At 41.5% G+C, this 19,512-nt stretch overlaps 1 protein-coding gene across 2 annotated transcripts in view; it reads right to left on the minus strand.

Moving 5' to 3' along the window:
- LOC124012124 (protein turtle homolog B-like) overlaps positions 1-19,512 on the minus strand; it is a 195,127-nt gene that overhangs the window by 65,713 nt on the left and 109,902 nt on the right. For both annotated transcript variants that reach the window (XM_046325579.1, XM_046325570.1), the window contains exons 5-6: positions 19,095-19,212; positions 12,883-13,024 (exon numbers count right to left, since the gene is read on the minus strand). In XM_046325579.1, the coding sequence (XP_046181535.1) occupies positions 12,883-13,024; positions 19,095-19,212 (260 nt within the window). The remainder of the gene's footprint in view (positions 1-12,882; positions 13,025-19,094; positions 19,213-19,512) is intronic.

Here is a 19,512-nt window from a genome sequence, read left to right on the forward strand (position 1 = left end):
ACGTCCACCTTACTTGACAACCTAGACCCACTACAATTCGCATACCGCCCCAACAGATCCAAGGATGATGCAATCGCCATTGCACTGCACACAACCCTATCCCAACAGGACAAGAGAAAGACCTATGTAAGAATGCTGTTCATAGAGTACAGCTCAGCCTTGAACACCATAGTGCCCTCCAAGCTCATCACTAACCTCGGGGGCTTGGGTCTGGACCCCGCTCTGTGAAACTGGGTCCTGGACTCCCTGATGGGCCGACCTCAGGTGGTGAAGATAGGCAACAACACCTCCGCCACGCTGATCCTCAACACTGGGGCCCCACAGGGGTGCGTGCTCAGCCCCTCTGTACTCACTGTTCACCCATGACTGCGTGGCCACCCACGCCTCCAACTTATTTGCTGATGAAATAACAGTGGTAGGCCTGATTATAAACAATGACAAGACAACCTACAGGGAGATGATAGTCCTGGCAGAGTGGTGCCAGGAAAATAACCTCTCCCCCAACGTCAACAAAACGAAGGAGCTGATTGGGGACTAAAGGAGACAGCAGAAAAAGCACGCCCACATCCACATTGACAGGGAAGCAGTAGAAAGGGTCAAAAGCTTCAAGTTCTTCGTCGTGTACATCACTGAAGACCTGAAATGGTCCCTTCACACAGAAAGCGTGGTGAAGAATGTGCAGCAGTGCCTCTTCAACCTCAGGAGGCTGAAGAAATTTCTACAGACGCACCACTGAGAGCATCCTGACGAGCTGTATCACCGCCTGGTACGGCAATTGCACTGTCCGCGACCGCAGGGGCACACTGCCTGTCCTCCAGGACATCTACAGCACCCGGTGTCACAAGAAGGCCAAGAATATCATTGAGGACCTCAGCCACCTGAGCAAGGGCCTGTTCACCCCACTACCATCTAAAAGGAGGAGATAGTACACATAGGTGAATCAAAGTTGGGACAGAGAGACCAATAAACAGCTTCTATCTACAGGCCATCAGACTGTTAAACATTCACCACTAGCTGGCCTTCGCCCAATACCCTGCCCTGAACCAGAATCACTGTTACTAGCTGGTTACCACCCACCATTAAAGTGAACACTGGCCACTTTAATAATGTTTACATACAGTTTTACTCACTTTATATGTATATACTGTATTCTAGTCATGGCTCATCCTATACAAGTACCACACCTTTTCAATGCCATACTGTCTATACAAACCATTATATACAGTGCATTCGGAAAGTTTTCAGACCCCTTCACTTTTACCAAATTTTGTTACGTTGCAGCCTTATTCTAAAATTGATTAAATTGTTTTTTTCCTCATCAATCAACACACAAATACCCCATAATAATAAAGCAAAAACAGGTTTTTGGAAATTGTTGTAAATTTATTACAAATAAAAAACTGAAATATCACATTTACATAAGCATTCAGACCCTTTACTCAGTACTTTGTTAAAGCACCTTTGGCAGCCTCAAATCTTCTTGTGTTTGACGCGACAAGCTTGGCAAACCTGTGTTCTGAGTTTCTCCCATTCTTCTTTGCAGATCCTTTCAAGCGCTGTCAGGTTGGATGGGTAGCGTTGCTGCGCAGCTATTTTCAGGTCTCTCCAGAGATGTTCGATCGGGTTCATGTCCGGGCTCTGGCTGGGCCACTCAAGGACATTCAGAGACTTGTCCCCGAAGCTACTCCTGCGATATCTTGGCTGTGTGTTTAGGGTCGTTGTCCTGTTGGAAGGTAAACCTTCACCCTAGTCTGAGGCTCAGACTTTCATCAGACCAGAGAGTCTTGTTTCTCATTCTCTGAGAGTCTCTAGGTGCCTTTTGGCAAAATCCAAGCGGGCTGTCATGTGCCTTTTACTGAGGAGTGGCTTCCGTCTGGCCACTCTACCATAAAGCAGGGATGCAAACTGGTGAGGGCATATTTATTTTATTTATTTGCACTGAAACATGCAAAACAATCCCTGCTAGGGGGAAATGCAGGTTTTAACTAATTAAACAAAGAATATTATCTACATTGTATCTTTATTTAACTAGGCAAGTCAGTTAAGAACAAATTATTTATTTCAATGACAGCCTAGGAACAGTGGGTTAACTGCCTGTTCAAGGGCAGAATGACAGATTTGTACCTTGTCAGCTTGCAACCTTTCGGTTACTAGTCCAACACTCTAACCACTAGGCTACCCTGCCGACCCACATGAGACATGATCAGTCTCTGTGTCTGAAATAAAAAGAGGTTAATGTGAACCTAACTCACAGCTAAATAATGTAAGGAAAGCATTCCAATGTTTTTTGTTACCTATATTTTACTGCAAATGATACTCAAATCTTGAGAAAAAACAATACACTAATATTGCAGTTAGCCATGACAGCCTTTATAATAGAATGCTTGTGACCACACACACATCTAAATATTGCACTTGGGGAAAAAACATCTTAAGTAGAAATAAAACGAAACAAACAGGTATTCTATTTTTGCTCTATTATAGTGGCCACCGATCAAGTGCACAAGGCTACATGTGTGCAAAAATAACGTCGACTGAGTAAAAAATGTCATAATTCCCCCTCACTCACATACAAGTGTTATTGTCAAGTTCAACACAACAAAAGGAATATCTTTGGGCTACACTGCAGATTATTACATTGTACACTTTCTGCCTGTGGACATCTGTTCTACAATGTGCCAGCAGAGCATGATACCCTTTGTTGGCATAATTGATCTCTTTCAGGCAGAGAGTACACCTGGCATACCACTTTTTATCCACTGTATTGAAAAAGTGAGAAAGAGTGAAAGTGTGTGGTGTTCCTTTCATCTCTATAGTGGGATCCTGCTTAAACCAGGCCCATCTCCAGCTACACTTAACTGTTTAACAAGTGTTGGATCCGGGGTAAACTTTGAACATTGTTATACGCAAAAGCATAGTATATAAAGGAGTGGAAGAGACTGGTTTTTATGTCAGAGGTTAATGGTTCTCTGTGGAAAGACAGATGGCTTTGGAATGAGTTGGGTGGACAGGAGGTGGTCACAGCATTGCTATAGGGAAAGAGGATGGACATCTGTGGATTAGGTGAAGGAGGGGTTGAGGTCAGGTCAGATCCCCTGAAGGGTGAAATTATGGTTTATTATCCTATTACATGTAAGGATTGGAGAGAAGGAGGAGTGGCTGAAGTGGAGTATATATACTGGTAGTGGTGGAAACATGTCTGTCTGAATACAGCTGTGTCGAATTAAACATGGTTAAGCTTCTCTAGTGTCCGTGAGTTATTTACTCTGAAAAATTAGAACATAACACAAGCAACGCTTCATTCTCTCATTCTGAAAATTAACCACATAACGTACTGTACTGTAGAGGGAAAACATTAGTTCACAGATAGTAGTGAGTTCGTTAGCTAGTTAACTAGTTAGGGAAACTAGTTTGCTAATTAACATTTCACACAGATTGCCAGGGTCCAGTAAGCAACTAACGCGTTGTAACTTGAAGAACGGCAAGGAGTCATATAACGTTACCAGTTAATACTATAGTGAATTGGTTAGGTTACTAACATTAGCTCATCTCATGTTGTAACTTTAGCTAGCTGACTTTATTAGCCAGCTAATTTTCACACCATAAACTCAATTATTTGATCAGTTCAGTTGGATAATGTTGCTCAACATTTCTCTGGCAAACTATAACGGATAATTCGAACCAGCTAGCAAGATACTTAACAATGCTAACAATACTTGCTCCACCACACTTTCTCCCTCACCTCGTTTTTTTCAAATTACAGTTTTCGGTTACAGCTCATGAAGTAAGTTTCATCAACTTCCCACCCCTGTTTCCGTGGTCAGGCTTCTCACCTACCTCTTCGTTATCGTTCAGGGGACGCGCTGCTGTAAATTAACTGGCAAACTGCCTTTCCAAGCCTCTTTCAAGAGTGCACGCTGATGCTGCAACTAGAAAATTGGTTTTCTTTTCTCTCTTCAGTCGCATGCTGCTTTCTGTTATGTGAACGATTAGCTGAGCATTGGATACAGCCAGTATTGATCCAAACGCGCATCACTCGTTCGCTTACAAGCAAATGTGCATCACTCGTTCGCTTACAAGCAAATGTGCATCACTCGTTCACATACAGCCAGTACTCATCCAAAGCCCCCCCTCGCCCAAACATTTCTCATCGGATCTACACGAATCATGTAGGTCACTTATTTTGGATTCAAAACGGAGAATTTCGCCAAAGGTGACTAGTTTGCATCCCTGATAAAGGCCTGATTGGTGGAGTGCTGCAGAGATGGTTGTCCTTCTGGAAGGTTCTCCCATCTTCACAGAGGAACTCACCTCCCTGACCAAGTCCCTTTCCCCGATTGTTCAGTTTGGCCAGGCGACTAGCTCTAGGTCTTGGTGGTTCCAAACTTCTTCCATTTAAGAATGATAGAGGCCACTGTGTTCTTAGGGACCTTCAATGTTGCAGACATTTTTTGGTACCCTTCCCCAGATCTGTGCCTCGACACAATCCTGTCTCGGAGGTCTAAATCAAATCAAATCAAATTGTATTGGTCACATACACATGGTTAGCAGATGTTAATGCAAGTGTACTTCCGACAGTGCAGTAATATCTAACAAGTAATCTAACAAATTCACGACGACTGCTTTATAAATACAAATCTAAAGGGATGAATAAGAATATGTACATATAAATATATGGATGAGTGATGGCCATGCGGCATGGGCAAGATGCAGTAGATGGCATAGAATACAGTATTGATAAGATAATTTTGTTCTCTCATTCAATTAACCGATCATTCTCACCTAACAAGTATATACAGTTGAAGTCGGAAGTCTACATACACCTTAGCCAAATACATTTAAACTCAGTTTTTCACAATTCCTGACATTTAATCCTAGTAAAAATTCCCTGTTTTAGGTCAGTTAGTTTATTTTAAGAATGTGAATTGTCAGAGAAAATGATTTATTTCTGCTTTTATTTCTTTCATCACAATCCCAGTGGGTCAGAAGTTTACATACACTCAATTAGTATTTGGTAGCATTGCCTTTAAATTGTTAAACTTAGGGTTGGGTGAATTTTGGCCCATTCCTCCTAACAGAGCTGGTGTAACTGAGTCAGGTTTATAGGCCTCCTTGCTCGCACACACTTTTTCAGTCCTGACACACATTTTCTATGGGATTGAGGGCAGGGCATTGTGATGGCCACTCCAATACCTTGACTTTGTTGTCCTTAAGCCATTTTGCCACAACTTTGGAAGTATTCTTGGGGTCATTGTCCATTTGGAAGACCCATTTGCGACCAAGCTTTAATTTCCTGATTGGTGTCTTGAGATGTTGCTTCAATATATCCCCATAATTCCCCCCCCATGATGCCATCTATTTTGTGAAGTGCACCAGTCTCTCTTGCAGCAAAGCACCCCCACAACATGATGCTGCCACCCCCGTGTTTCACGGTTGGGATTGGTGTTCTTCGGATTGCAAACCGGGGAGGCTTCCAAACATAACAATGGTCATTATGGCCAAACAGTTACATTTTTGTTTCATCAGACCAGATGACATTTATCCAAAAAGTACTTTGTCCCCATGTGCAGTTGCAAACCGTAGTCTGTCTTTTTCATGCGGTTTTGGAGCAGTGGCTTCTTCCTTGCTGAGCGGCTTTTCAGGTTATGTCGATATAGGACTCATTTAACTGTGGATATAGATACTTTTGTACCTGTTTCCCCCAGCATCTTCACAAGGTGCTTTGCTGTTGTTCTGGGATTGATTTGCACTTTTCACACCAAAGTACATTCATCTCTTGGAGACAGATCACATCTCCTTCCTGAGCGGTATGACGGCTGCGTGGTCTCGTGGTGTTTATACTTGCGTACTATTGTTAGTACAGATGAAACTGGTACCTTCAGGCGTTTGGAAATTGCTCCCAAGGATGAACCAGACTTGTGGAGGTCTACAATTTTTTGTGGAGGTCTTGGCTGATTTCTTTAGATTTGTCTATGATGTCAAGCATAGAGGCACTGAGTTTGAAGGTAGGCCTTGAAATACATCCACAGGTACACCTCCAATTGACTCAAATGATGTAAATTAGCCTATCAGAAGCTTCTAAAGCCATGACATCATTTTCTGGAATTTTCCAAGCTGTTTAAAGGCGCAGTCAACTTAGTGTATGTAAACTTCAGACCCACTGGAATTGTGATACAGTGAATTATAAGTGAAATAATCTGTCTGTAAATAATTGTTGGAAAAATTACTTGTGTCATGCACAAAGTAGATGTCCTAACCGACTTGCCAAAACTATAGTTTGTTAACAAGACATTTGTGGAGTGGTTGAAAAACAAATTTTAATGACTCCAATCTAAGTGTATCTAAACTTCTGACTTCAACTGTATATATGTATATATGTATGTGGAGGTCTACAATTTGAGTGTACAAAACATTAAGAACATCTGCTCTTTCTTGTTAAATCCACTTCAATCAGTGTAGATGAAGTGGTAAAAGGCACATGACAAAATAATTGTGTATTATTTATTTTTAATCTTTATTTAACTAGGCAAGTCAATTAAGAACAAATTCTTATTTACAATGATGGCCTACCAATAGGAAAAAGGCCTCCTGCGGGGACGGGAGCTGGGATTAAAAATAAAAATAAAATGAAAATATAGGACATAACACACATCACGATAAGAGACACCACAACACTACATAAAGAGAGACCTAAGACAACAACATAGCATGACAGCAACACATGAAAACACAGCATGGTAGCAACACAACATGACCACAACATGGCAGCAGCACAACATGGTAACAGAACAAAACATGGTACAAATATTATTAGGTACAGACAACAGCAGACTAAAAGGCAAGAAGGTACAACTGTCAGTAAGCGTGTCCATGATTGAGTCTTTGAATGAAGAAATACAGATAAAATGGTCCAGTTTGAGTGTTTGTTGCAGCTCGTTCCTGTCGCTAGCTGCAGCGAACTGAAAAGAGGAGCGACCCAGGGATGTGTGTGCTTTGGGGACCTTTAACAGAATGTGACTGGCACAATGGGGGTTGTATGTGGAGGATGAGGGCTGCAGTAGGTATCTCAGATAGGGGGGAATGAGGCCTTAGAGGGTTTTTATTTAAAAAAGCATCAACCAATGGGTCTTGTGACGGGAATTTGTTCTTAACTGACTTCTCTAGCTAAATAAAGGTAAAAAAAAAAAATAAAAAAAAAAACATTTACTCTGTGAAGCCTTTGGGCTGCAATCTGAGATGCAGTTAACTCTAATGAACTTATCCTCTGCAGCAGAGGTGACTCTGGGTCTTCCTTTCTTGTGACGGTCCTCATGAGAGCCAGTTTCATCATAGTGCTTGATGGTTTTTGCAACTGCACATGAAGAACCTTTCAAAGTTCTTGAAGTTCTTTACGGATTGACTGAGTAATGATGGACTGTCGTTCCTCTTTGCTTATTTGAGCTGTTCTCTGCATAATATGGACTTGGTCTTTTACCAAATAAGGCCATCTTCTGTATACCATCCCTACCTTGTCACAACATAACTGATTAGCTGAAATGCATTAATGGAGGAATGATATTCCACAAATTAACTTTTAATTGAAATGTATTCCAGGTGACTACCTCATGAAGCTGGTTGAGAGAATGCCAAGTGTGCAAATTTCTTTTATAGTTTTTATGTCTTCACAATTATTCTACAATGTAGAAAATAGTAAAAATAAAGAAAAACCCTGGAATGAGTAGGTGTGTCCAAACTTTTGACTGGTACTGTATATATACATTGAACAAAAATATAAACTCAACATGCAACAATTTAAAACATTTCACTGAGTTAGAGTTCATATAAGGGTTGAGTTAGAGTTCATATTCATATCAGTCAATCGAAATAAATTCATTAGGCCAAAATCTATGGATTTCACATGACTGGGAATACAGTTGTCGGTCACAGATACCTTAAAAGTAAAGGTATGGGCATGGATCAGAAAACCAGTCAATAGTTGGTGTGAACATTTGCCTCATGCAGAGCGACACATCTCCTTCGCATAGAGTTGATCAGGCTGTTGATTGTGGCCAGTGGAATGTTGTTCCACTCCTTTTCAATGGCTGTGCGAAGTTAATGGATATTGGCGGGAACTGGAATACGCTGTCGAACACATTGATCCAGAGCATCCCAGACATGCTCAATGGGTGACATGTCTGGGGAGTATGCGGGACATTTTCAGTACAGTTGAAACCAAGATTCATCCGTGAAGAGCGCACTTTTCCAGCATGCCAGATGCCTTCGAAGGTTACGACACTAAACTGCACTCAGGTCAAGACCCTGGTGAGGACGATGAGCACGCAGATGAGCTTCCCTGAGACGGTTTCTGACAGTTTGTGAAGAAATCCTTCGGTTGTGCAAACCCACAGTTTCATCAGCTGTCCGGGTGTCGGGTCTCAGACTATCCCGCAATGGAAGAAGCCAAATGTGGAGGTCCTGGGTTTGCGTGGTTACACGAGGTCTGCGGTTGTGAGGACGGTTGGACATATTGCCAGATTCTCTAAAATGACATTGGAGGCGTCTTATGGTATAGAAATTAACATTCAATTCTCTGTCAACAGCTCTGGTGGACATTCCTGCAGTCAGCATGCCAATTGCACACCCCTAAAAAGTTGAGAATTGTGTGGCATTGTGTTGTGTGTCAAAACTTCACATTTTAGAGTGGACTTCTATTGTTCCCAGCACAAGGTGCACCTGTGTAAGGATCATGCTGTTTAATCAGCTTCTTGATATGCCACACCTGTCAGGTCGATGGATTATCTTGGCAAAGGAGAAATGCTCACTAACAGGAATGTAAACAAATTTGTGCAAAAAATTTCAGAGAATTAAGCTTTTTGTGCATATGGAAGATTTCTGGGATCTTTTATTTCAGCTCATGAAACGGAAACAATACTTTACATGTTGCGTTTATATTTTTGTTATATACTGTATATATATATATATATATATATATATATATATATATATATATATATATATTCTGAACTCTGACATTGCTTGTTCTAATATTTATTCATTTCTTTCTTTTTAATTTTGGATTATGTGTGCATTGGTTTTGAGCTAGAAACACAAGCATTTTGCTGCACCTGTGATAAAATATGCAAATTAACTTTGATTAGAAATGTGGATTTACATACAAATATTTATTAGGTGCAATGTCCAGGTGGCATAGTGTCACGAATTCCCCTGCAACTGCTGCTCATTCCGTGCACCAGTTCCAGATGTTTACCCCATCGGCCTCTAGGCGTCGCTGAACCTTCTCATTATGCACACCTGATTCCAATTCTCCTGATTAGTAATTGTATATATGTGCCCTCTGTTCACCATTGTTCACATGTCAAATCAAAAATCAAATCAAATTGTATTTGTCACATACACATGGTTAGCAGATATTAATGCGAGTGTAGCGAAATGTCCGTTCCTCTGTGAGTACCTGTGCTTTGCTATTTCGGCTCGCTTGCTGCGTGTATTGTACACTTGTTATTACGGGTCTCGTCCCGTGTATTGTTGTGCATTTGTTACTATGGGTCTCGCCCCGAGGTTTAACCTCGCTCTTTTGTTTGGGTTTACATCCCTCTGTTTTTGTATACGTGTTTGTTTTGGGCTTCGTCCCCTTGCCTTTCATGGCATGTGATATTAACCCCCTATTACGGTATTCCTGCGTCTGTCTCCAATCATTTATTCAACATGACATATAGCTTGTTAAATACTGTACATTTTCTAATATCATTGTGTATTAATACATTTACATTTAATACCATTGTCTCAACTTCCCTGGGCTCCAATAACAAACGGCCTCATATTGAAACAAGGGCACTTCCCTTGTCTCTCCTCCCTCCCCATCTCCCTCCACTTAAACATTTCATTCTCTGGGAGTGTGGAGGTTGAAAAAGTGTACAGGCCACGCATGAGTGGATGTGAGATTGCTGGGGGCTAGGTGGAAGTCCCGTAATCATAGCTAGTGGAGCGTGGAACGGCACAAGCACTGTGTCACTAGATATTCCTGTCACTAGATATTCCTGTCACTGGGGACAAGGAGGGGTGGTGAAGAAGAGGTGGAGTTGGTGAGGGGGTCCTCTATCTATTGCCTTCTACCTTTTTCCATCTTTCTTTGCTTACTGTCTTTCTGTCTCCATTGTGGTGACACTGTACATACCGTTCTCACTTTCTTCCTTCGACATTCCTTGACTTTGACTCACTCATTTTCTCTATCTTCATTCTCTTATGTACCTCCTTCCCGACCTCCCTCTGCTTCAGTCCAACTGTTTTCCATCTGACTGTCTATCTTCATTCCCTACTTTGCTTAGAGGTACATGTTACACTGTGCATGTACCTCTTTACCTTCCTATCTTTCAATCTTATTCAATACTCTCTTCCCCCTCTCTCTACCCTCCCCCCTCCATATTTATATATAAATTCCTGTTGTACTTTATCAAATATTTCCAGTCAATTATGAACACTAGGCCTGGTTTCACAGATTTCAGTGTTCTATTGTTTCCAGTACTTGTCTTATATTATCTCCAATGTATCGTCCATGTCAAAAACCTGTGAAATCTGACCTTGTTGAGTATCTGTATATTGTTATAGGAGTGGTTAAAACATGCTAATAACGGTCCTCTGAGTACATAAAATAAAAATATATCCCTCCACTGGTATGCATGCAATCCAGCCCTTCGAGTTTTCCCTGACTTAAAGGCTTTAATTGCATCTATGAGCTCCTCCTCTGTAAATTGGCCTTCACATGAGTCTTTCTGTACAGCTGTTAATTCTACATTATTAATAGAAATGGAGGAGACTGAAACAAAAACATATGCTTAAAGTACTTTGCTTCCTCTTTCAAAATATTGGTGACTGTCGTTTGTAACAAGTTTCAGTTCATTATTTTTGATAGCATTTCTATGTTGAAGATTTAAAAATAATTTGGTGCATTTTTCCCCATCTTCCATCCAGTTTGCTTTATTTTTTAGAATATATTACACTCGGTTTTTCTTCAAAACATTTCTACAGTTCTTTTTGTTTTTCCTCTAATTTATTCTCTACCTCTCTGGTACAGTTTCTGTTGCTGTCTATCTGTACTGTTAGTCCATCTACTTCCTTTGTTAATATGAACTCTTTTGACCTATATTGCTTTTGTTTTAAAGATGAGTATTGCATTGCATGGCCCTTAAAAGGACAATTAAAAGTGTCACATAACATAGGTACAGCAGATCCCTTTAGTGTATGTCAGAAAAGGTCTGTCTTGGTTAAAAACAAGTAGTCTTACAATTGGCTTTGATTACATTGCCAAAATCCTCGCCCACTTGAATTCTGTAAGAGCAATAATTATGCAAATTAATTGATGGTCTGACCGCATTCTGTCCCCTATCAAAACTTTTTACTTTTGGGGCAAGTGAGAATGACAAAAGAAAGTAGTGAAGATGACTATCTTGATTTAGCCTCTACCATATACAGTACCAGTCAAAAGTTTGGACACACCTACTCATTCAAGGATTTTTCTTTATTTTTACTATTTTCTATATTGTAGAATAATAGTGAATACCTCAACTATGAAATAACACATATAGAATCATGTAGTAACCAAAACAGTGTTTAACAAATCAAAATATATTTGACATTCTTCAAAGTAGCCACGCTTTCCCTTGATGCTCACCAATCCGGGGCCTTTGGCTTTGTTTGACCAACCCTGTCAGGCAGTCTGAGTGGGCAATGCTGCTTTAGTGGGTCTCTGACCGCGTTTATTTTTCTGTTTTGGCTGAGTATAGACACTACTTGCAGTAGGCCTATAAAATAGATAAAGATAACAGATCCTTAGTGTGTGGGTCACTCAGGTGAGTGTCTAGGATATAGGGTTGGCGACAGTTCCACCGTGATAGGACAATAAATAAATAAACTATATTGTGTAATTTATTTTAAAATGCATATCCCATATCTGTATAAAATTGAAAACTCTCTGTCACAACTCCTGCTCGCAGACACACATGGGCTCTGGCTTTTGCAACCAAATTTACTTTTTCACTCAACACACTTTTTCAATCACAAACACACACCCCATCTTCCACCACATGTACATACCCACATACTGTGCCTTCGATGTCCTCTGTTTGCGGTGTTTTTATTTCTATCATGTGATTCCTGCCTAATTTCAGGCTTTTGAGTACGTTTGTGTTCCAGTTCCTTATTTGAAGATGTATTTAGTTAATTGTACTTTATTTTAATGCTATCTTATCTATTTATAAATACTATAAATAGAAAGTTAACTACAAATTATTTTACTACATTCCTATCTTGAATGGTATAGTGCATTTGAATTGTATTTCTTCATCAGTTGTATTTTCCTTTTTATTTGTATTACAATCCTTACCATGGATAGTGTTCGGTGTTTGGTATTATCAAGTATTGATGGCAAACCTCCCTTGCACTCAAGTTTTTTTCTGTCACCATGGTGGGGTACTGTAGCATGTTTGACACCATTTCAGGTACTGCTGTTATGCTATCACAGGGCATCTTAATTCCATGTGAGGAGAAAGAAGTGCACAATAATGCAGGCAACACAATAACTAATACTCTCTCTGTGCAAGGGTGTAAAATGAGATTACATGATCAGGTTGAGAGTTCCAACTTCATTGTGTATGTGCGTCAGGGCAGGATTTTATTTGAGTTCTTCTTTCTCTCAAATGTTACTGTGTGCTGTGACTGCACAAGGACAATGAACAAACAGCTCTGTAAGTGGTGGTTGGTATACACAATTCACACCAAACAAAGCATCACAAAACTCATATTTAATGTGTCCCCAGTTGTACGGCATGTGTTTAGGGTGGTGGGGGATAGGGGATGGAACAGTAATGAACCCGATCATAAATTTACTTCTTGAAGAAGACGTTGTCATCCTCCCAGAACCAGGTGTAGGTGAGGTTGCCAGGGTAGGCCTCTGCCAGGCAGTCCAGCTTGGCGGCCTGGGATATGTTCACCGTCAGATTCTGGGGAGGGGAAACGATGAACGGTGGCCCTGGAGGGACACAAAGCACAAAACAACGGCAATTAGTTACATTCACTTTTAAACATTTTTTTTTACATGTACTCAAACACATTAAAAAAGAGAAGATATGAGAAAAAAATACAGTCCAATCATCCGCCGAACCAGACCCTCTTGCTTTAGCTCACATAGCATTTCGTTCCCTTACAATTTCAGTAAGTTCCTCAGTAAACCAAGGGTTCACTCTGCCCTTAATCCTGAATTTAAAAAAAAGGGGCATGCCTATTGCATACATCCTGGAATTGTCACGGATCCCCCTGGTACTGCTGCTCATTCCATTCACCAGCTACGGAGGTCTACGTCACCAGCTTTCTAGGCTTCACTGAACTGGACCATTACCACTAACCCGGACTGTCTTCGTCTCATTACACACACCTGGTTCCCATTCCCCCTATATATATATATAAAGAAATGTCCTCTCACTGTCAACCACATTTTTTTTCAGCAAACTTAACATGTGTAAATATTTGTATGATCATAACAAGATTCAACAACTGAGACATAAACTGAACAAGTTCCACAGACATGTGACGAACATAAATGGAATAATGTGTCCCTGAACAAAGGGGGTGTCAAAATCAAAAGTAACAGTCAGTATCTGGTGTGGCCACCAGCTGCATTAAGTACTGCAGTGCAACTCCTCCTCATGGAATGCACCAGATTTGCCAGTTCTTGCTGTGAGATGTTACCCCACTCTTCCACCAAGGCACCTGCAAGTTCCCGGACATTTCTGGGGGGAATGAACCTATCCCTCACCCTCCGATCCAACAGGTCCCAGACGTGCTCAATGGGATTGAGATCCGGGCTCTTCACTGGCCAAGGCAGAACACTGATATTCCTGTCTTGCAGGAAATCATGCACAGAACGAGCAGTATGGCTGGTGGCATTGTCATGCTGGAGGGTCATGTCAGGATGAGCCTGCAGGAAGGGTACCACATGAGGGAGGAGGATGTCTTCCCTGTAATGCACAGCGTTGAGATTGCCTGCAATGACAACAAGCTCAGTCCGATGATGCTGTGACACATTGCCCCAGACATTGATGGACCCTCCATCTCCAAATCGATCCCGCTCCAGAGTACAGGCCTTGGTGTAACGTTCATTCACTCATTTTTGCCAGTTCTGTCTGGTCCAGTGACAGTGGGTTTGTGCCCATAGGCAACGTTTTTGCCGGTGATGTCTGGTGAGGACCTGCCTTACAACAGGCCTACAAGCCCTCAGTCCAGCCTCTCTCAGCTTATTGCAGACATTCTGAGCACTGATGGAGGGATTGTGCGTTCCTGGTGTAACTCGGGCAGTTGTTGTTGCCATCCTGTACCTGTCCCGCAGGTGTGTTGTTTGAATGTACCGATCCTGTGCAGGTGTTGTTACACGTGGTCTGCCACTGCGAGGACGATCAGCTGTCCATCCTCTCTCCCTGTAGCGCTGTCTTAGGGGTCTCACAGTACGGACATTGCGATTTATTGCCCTGGCCACATCTGCAGTCCTCATGCCCCCTTGCAGCATGCCTAAGGCACGTTCACGCAGATGATAGTTTTTTTGCTGAGTTTATGTGCCCTCTGTTCCCCATTGTCCTTGTCGGTTTTTGTTCCCATATCCGTTGGTCTTGTGAGTACCTCTGCTTTGTTGTTTCGGCTTTCGTGCTACGTGTATTGTGCACTTGTAATATTGGATCTTGTCCCGTGTAATTATTAGAGGTTAAGTTAACCTCTAATAATTACACGGGACAAGATCCAATATTAAACCTTGCTCTTTTGTTTGGGTTACATCCATCTGTGTATTTTATATACATTACCGTTCAAAAGGTTTGAGATCACTTAGATATTTCCTTGTTTTTGAAATAAAAGCACATTTTTGTCCATTAAAACAACATCAAATTGATCAGAAATACAGTGTAGACATAGTTCATGTTGTAAATGACTAATTGGAGCTGGCAACGGCTGATTTTTAATGGAAAATCTACATAGGCGTAAAGAGGCCCATTATCAGAAACCATCACTCCTGTGTTCCAATGGAACGTTGTGTTAGCTAATCCAAGTTTATAATTTTAAAAGGCTAATTGATCATTAGAAAACCCTTTTTGCAATTATGTTAGCACAGCTGAAAACTGTTGTCCTGATTAAAGAAGCAATAAAACTGAACCTTCTTGGTCAAATTGCCCTTACACAGCCTGGAGATGTGTTGGGTTATTGTCCTGTTGAAAAACAAATGATAGTCCCACTAAGCGCAAACCAGATAGGATGGCGTATCGCTGAAGAATGCTGTGGTAGCCATGCTGGTTAAGTGTGCCTTGAATTCTAAATACATCACAGACAGTGTCACCAGCAAAGTACCCCCACACCATCACACCTACTTCTCCATGCTTCACGGTGGGAATAACACAGGTGGAGATCATCCGTTCACCTACTCTACGTCTCACAAAGACACAGCTGTTGGAACCAAAAATCTCAAATTTGGACTCATCAGACCAAAAGGTCAGATTTCCACTGTTCTAATGTCCATTGCTTGTGTTTCTTGGCCCAAGCAAGTCTCTTCTTCTTATTGGTGTCCTTTAGTAGTGTTTTTTTGCAGCAATTCAACCATTAAGTCCTGATTCATGCAGTCTTCTCTGAAAAGTTGATGTTGAGATGTGTCTGTTACTTGAACTCTGAAGTATTTATTTGGGCTGCAATTTCTGAGGCTGTTAATTCTAATGAACGTATCCTCTACAGTAGGAATAACTCTGGGTCTTCCTTTCCTGTGTCGGTCCTCATGAAAGCCAGTTTCATCATAGCCTTTGATGGTTTTTGCAACTGCACTTGAAAAAACTTTAAAAGTTCTTGAAATGTTCCGGATTGACTGACCTTTATATAATGAAGGACTGTCGTTTGCTTATTTGAGCTGTTCTTGCCATAATATGGACATTAACCAAATATGGCTATCTTCTGTATACCACACCTACCTTGTCACAACACAACTGATTGGCTCAAATGCATTAAGAAGGAAAGAAATTCCACAAATGAACTTTTAACAAGGCACACCTGTTAATTGAAATGCATTCCAGGTGACTACCTCATGAAGCTGGTTGAGAGAATGCCAAGAGTGTGCAAAGCTGTCATCAAGGCAGAGGGTGGCTATTTGAAGAATCTCAAATATAAAATATATTTTGATGTTTAACGCTTCTTTGGGTTACTACATGATTCCATATGTTATTTCATAGTTTTGTTGTCTTCATAAAGAAAAAGGAAAGAAAGAAAAACCCTTGAATGAGTAGGTGTGTCCAAACTTTTGACTGGTACTGCATATATGTTTTGTATTTTACCCCCTTTTTGTCCCCAATTTTGTGAATGTTTCATGAGCTGAAATAAAAGTTCCCAGAAATGTTCTAAATGCTCAAAAAGCTTTTCTCAAAAATGTTGTGCACAAATTTGTTTTACATCCCTGTTAGTGAGCATTTCTTTGCCAAGATAATACATCCACCTGACAGGCGGGGCTTATCAAGAAGCTGATTAAACAGCATGATCATTTTACAGGTCCACCTTGTACTGGGGACAATACAAGGCCACTCTAAAATGTGCAGCTTGGCCACTGACATGCTGGAGAAGTGTGCTCTTAACGGATGAATCCCGGTTTCAACTGTAGCAGGCCGATGGCAGACAGCGTGCATGGCGTCATCTGGGCGAGCGGTTTGCTGATGTCAACTTTATGAACAGAGTGTCCCATGGTGGCGGTGGAGTTATGGTATGGGCAGGCATAAGCTACGGACAACGAACACAATTGCATTTTATCAATGGCAATGTAAGTGCACAGAGATACCGCGAGGAGATCCTGAGGCCCATTGTCATGCAATTCATCCGCCTCCATCACCTCATGTTTCAGCATGATAATGCACAGCCACATGTCGAAAGATCTGTACACAATTACTGGAAGCAGAAAATGTCCCAGTTCTTCCATGGCCTGCATACTCACCCACCCATTGAGCATGTTTGGGATGCTCTGATTGACGTGTATGACAGCTTGTTCCAGTTCCCGCCAATATCCAGCAACTTCGCACCGCCATTGTAGAGGAGTGGGACAACATTCAGCAGGCCACAATCAACAGCCTGATCAACTGCATGAGGCAAATGGTGGTCACACCAGATACTGACTGGTTTTCTGATCCACTCTCCTACTTTTTTTTTTTTTAGGTCTCTGCGACCCACAGATGCATATCTGTATTCCCAGTCATGTGAAATCCATAGATTACGGTCTAATACGTTTATTTAAATTGACTGATTTCCTTATATGAACTATAACTCAGTAAAATCTTAATTGTTGCATGTTGCGTTTTTAGTTTTGTTAAGTGTAATAACCTTACCATGCTCAAAGGGATATTCAATGTCTTATGTTTTTATTTTTTATTACCCATCTAACAATAGGTGCCTTCTTTGCGAGGCATTCGAAAACCTCTGTAAAGAATCAGTGTGTAGCGGGTCGGACAAAGTCAGGCGCAGGACACAGAAATGAGTAAAAAAAATGAAATGAGTAATTTACTCGAAATAAACCAACAATAAATTCCCAACTGGGAAACACACCAGCTCACAGAAGTACTGACCACTTCACAACGAATAAACACGCACAACAACCATGGGGAAAACAGAGGTTAAATAATGAACATGTAATTGGGGATTTGAAACCAGGTGTGTAAAACAAAGACAAAACAAAAGGAAAAGGAAAACTGGATCGGTGATGGCTAGAAGACCGGTGACGTCGACCGCCGAACGCTGCCCGAGCAAGGAGAGGGGCCGACTTCGGCGGAAGTCGTGACAACCTCCCTGGTCTTTGTGGTTGAATCTGTTTGAAATTCACTGCTTGACTGAAGGACCTTAGTAATTGTACGTGTGTGGTAGAGAGATGAGGTAGTCATTCAAAAATCATGTTAAACACTATTATTGCACACAGAGTGTCCATGCTACTTATTATGTGTCTTGTTTAGCACATTTTTACTCCTGAACTTATTTAGGATTCCCATAACAAAGGCATTGAATACTTATTGACTCAAGACATTCCAGCTTTACATTTTTTATTAATTTGCAAACATAATTCCCCTTTGACATTATGGGGTATTGTGTGTAGGCCAGTGACACAAAATCTCAATGTAAGCAATTATACATTCAGGCTAAACACAACAAAAAGTCAAGGGGTGTGAATAGTTTCTGAAGGCACTAAGTGGAATAGTGGAGTGAGAAAAGAGGGAAAGATGGCCTATGATATCTTATCAGTAATTTCAGCTCATTTCATCTGCCTGCACCCATGGAAAATCCTCAAATTCATGTCATAATGTGTGCGTACACACAAACATACTCAGCACACACAAACATACATTTGAGTAATTTAGCAGATGCAAAGCTGAGCTGATTGCAGAGTCCATAATATAAAGCCCACACACACACACCCAGTCCATCCTCCTCCTTAAACCAGCTTGGTGATTTTGGCTGGCAGCCTAATATGGTAGTTCTGATTCAGAGCCCAGGGCCTGAGCCTCTAACAGGGGAAGGATTCTTATCTGCAAACCCACAGTGTGTGGGTGTGTATGGGTGTGTGGGTGTGTATGGGCACGTGTGTGTGTATGGGTGTGTATAGTAGGGGCACAATTGGAAACGCTGCCTGCTGTAGATTTGCTTAGTTGATCTGGTGGTGATCGGATTCAGTGGCTTTCCAACAGGGACACCGAATTAGCATAATCCCTATCCCCAGAGTCATTTGCCAATCAAAAGCCACCACCTTTAAAACATGCATCATCAGACAGACAGCTTGTTAAAGCCTTGATCCTAAGACATGCTCCATATGGCAGCCAATTAGCTCCTGTAGTGGTAGACCACACACACTTACACATCTTCCTGCACATGCACATACGTACACCTGTCCACTGACACATATACCCAGCAGAGAACGAACACAAAGACACACATACTGTACAAGTCGACTGATATACACACCTGCCCACTGCTACACGTAGGTATACATGCACTTACTTATATCCACACACAGACACAAACACACAGACGTTGAGTTGTGGTGAGGCTACCTTGGACAAGCAGGCGTGTGGTGTGGACAACCTCCCCCTGGATGCTGTAGGCTCGGCAGGTGTACGCCCCTCTGTCCTCGCGGCTGACCAACAGCACCGTCAGACTCCCATCAGAAACCTGGGGAGGGAGAGGACACCATAAAATAATTATTACTGATTGAATACTGTACTTTCTGATTTTACTTCCTGGCATAGGGTGCCATCAATATGGCCGCCGGTCCACTAAATCAGGGAACATTGACTTAAATAGGGATTGACATTCTAGAAGAGATTCTATGACTGACATTGGACACTCACATTCCCTTCCATATTTTGGATCACTATCTGTACAACAATAAAGCACTGCAATTTGCACTAAATAACACCCATGTTACAAAATACAAAAGCCCATGTTCTGTTGTAGGTTAGCCTGTGTTGG

The sequence above is a fragment of the Oncorhynchus gorbuscha genome, linkage group LG02 (assembly GCF_021184085.1).
Source record: "Oncorhynchus gorbuscha isolate QuinsamMale2020 ecotype Even-year linkage group LG02, OgorEven_v1.0, whole genome shotgun sequence".
Classification (NCBI taxonomy): Eukaryota; Metazoa; Chordata; class Actinopteri; order Salmoniformes; family Salmonidae; genus Oncorhynchus; species Oncorhynchus gorbuscha.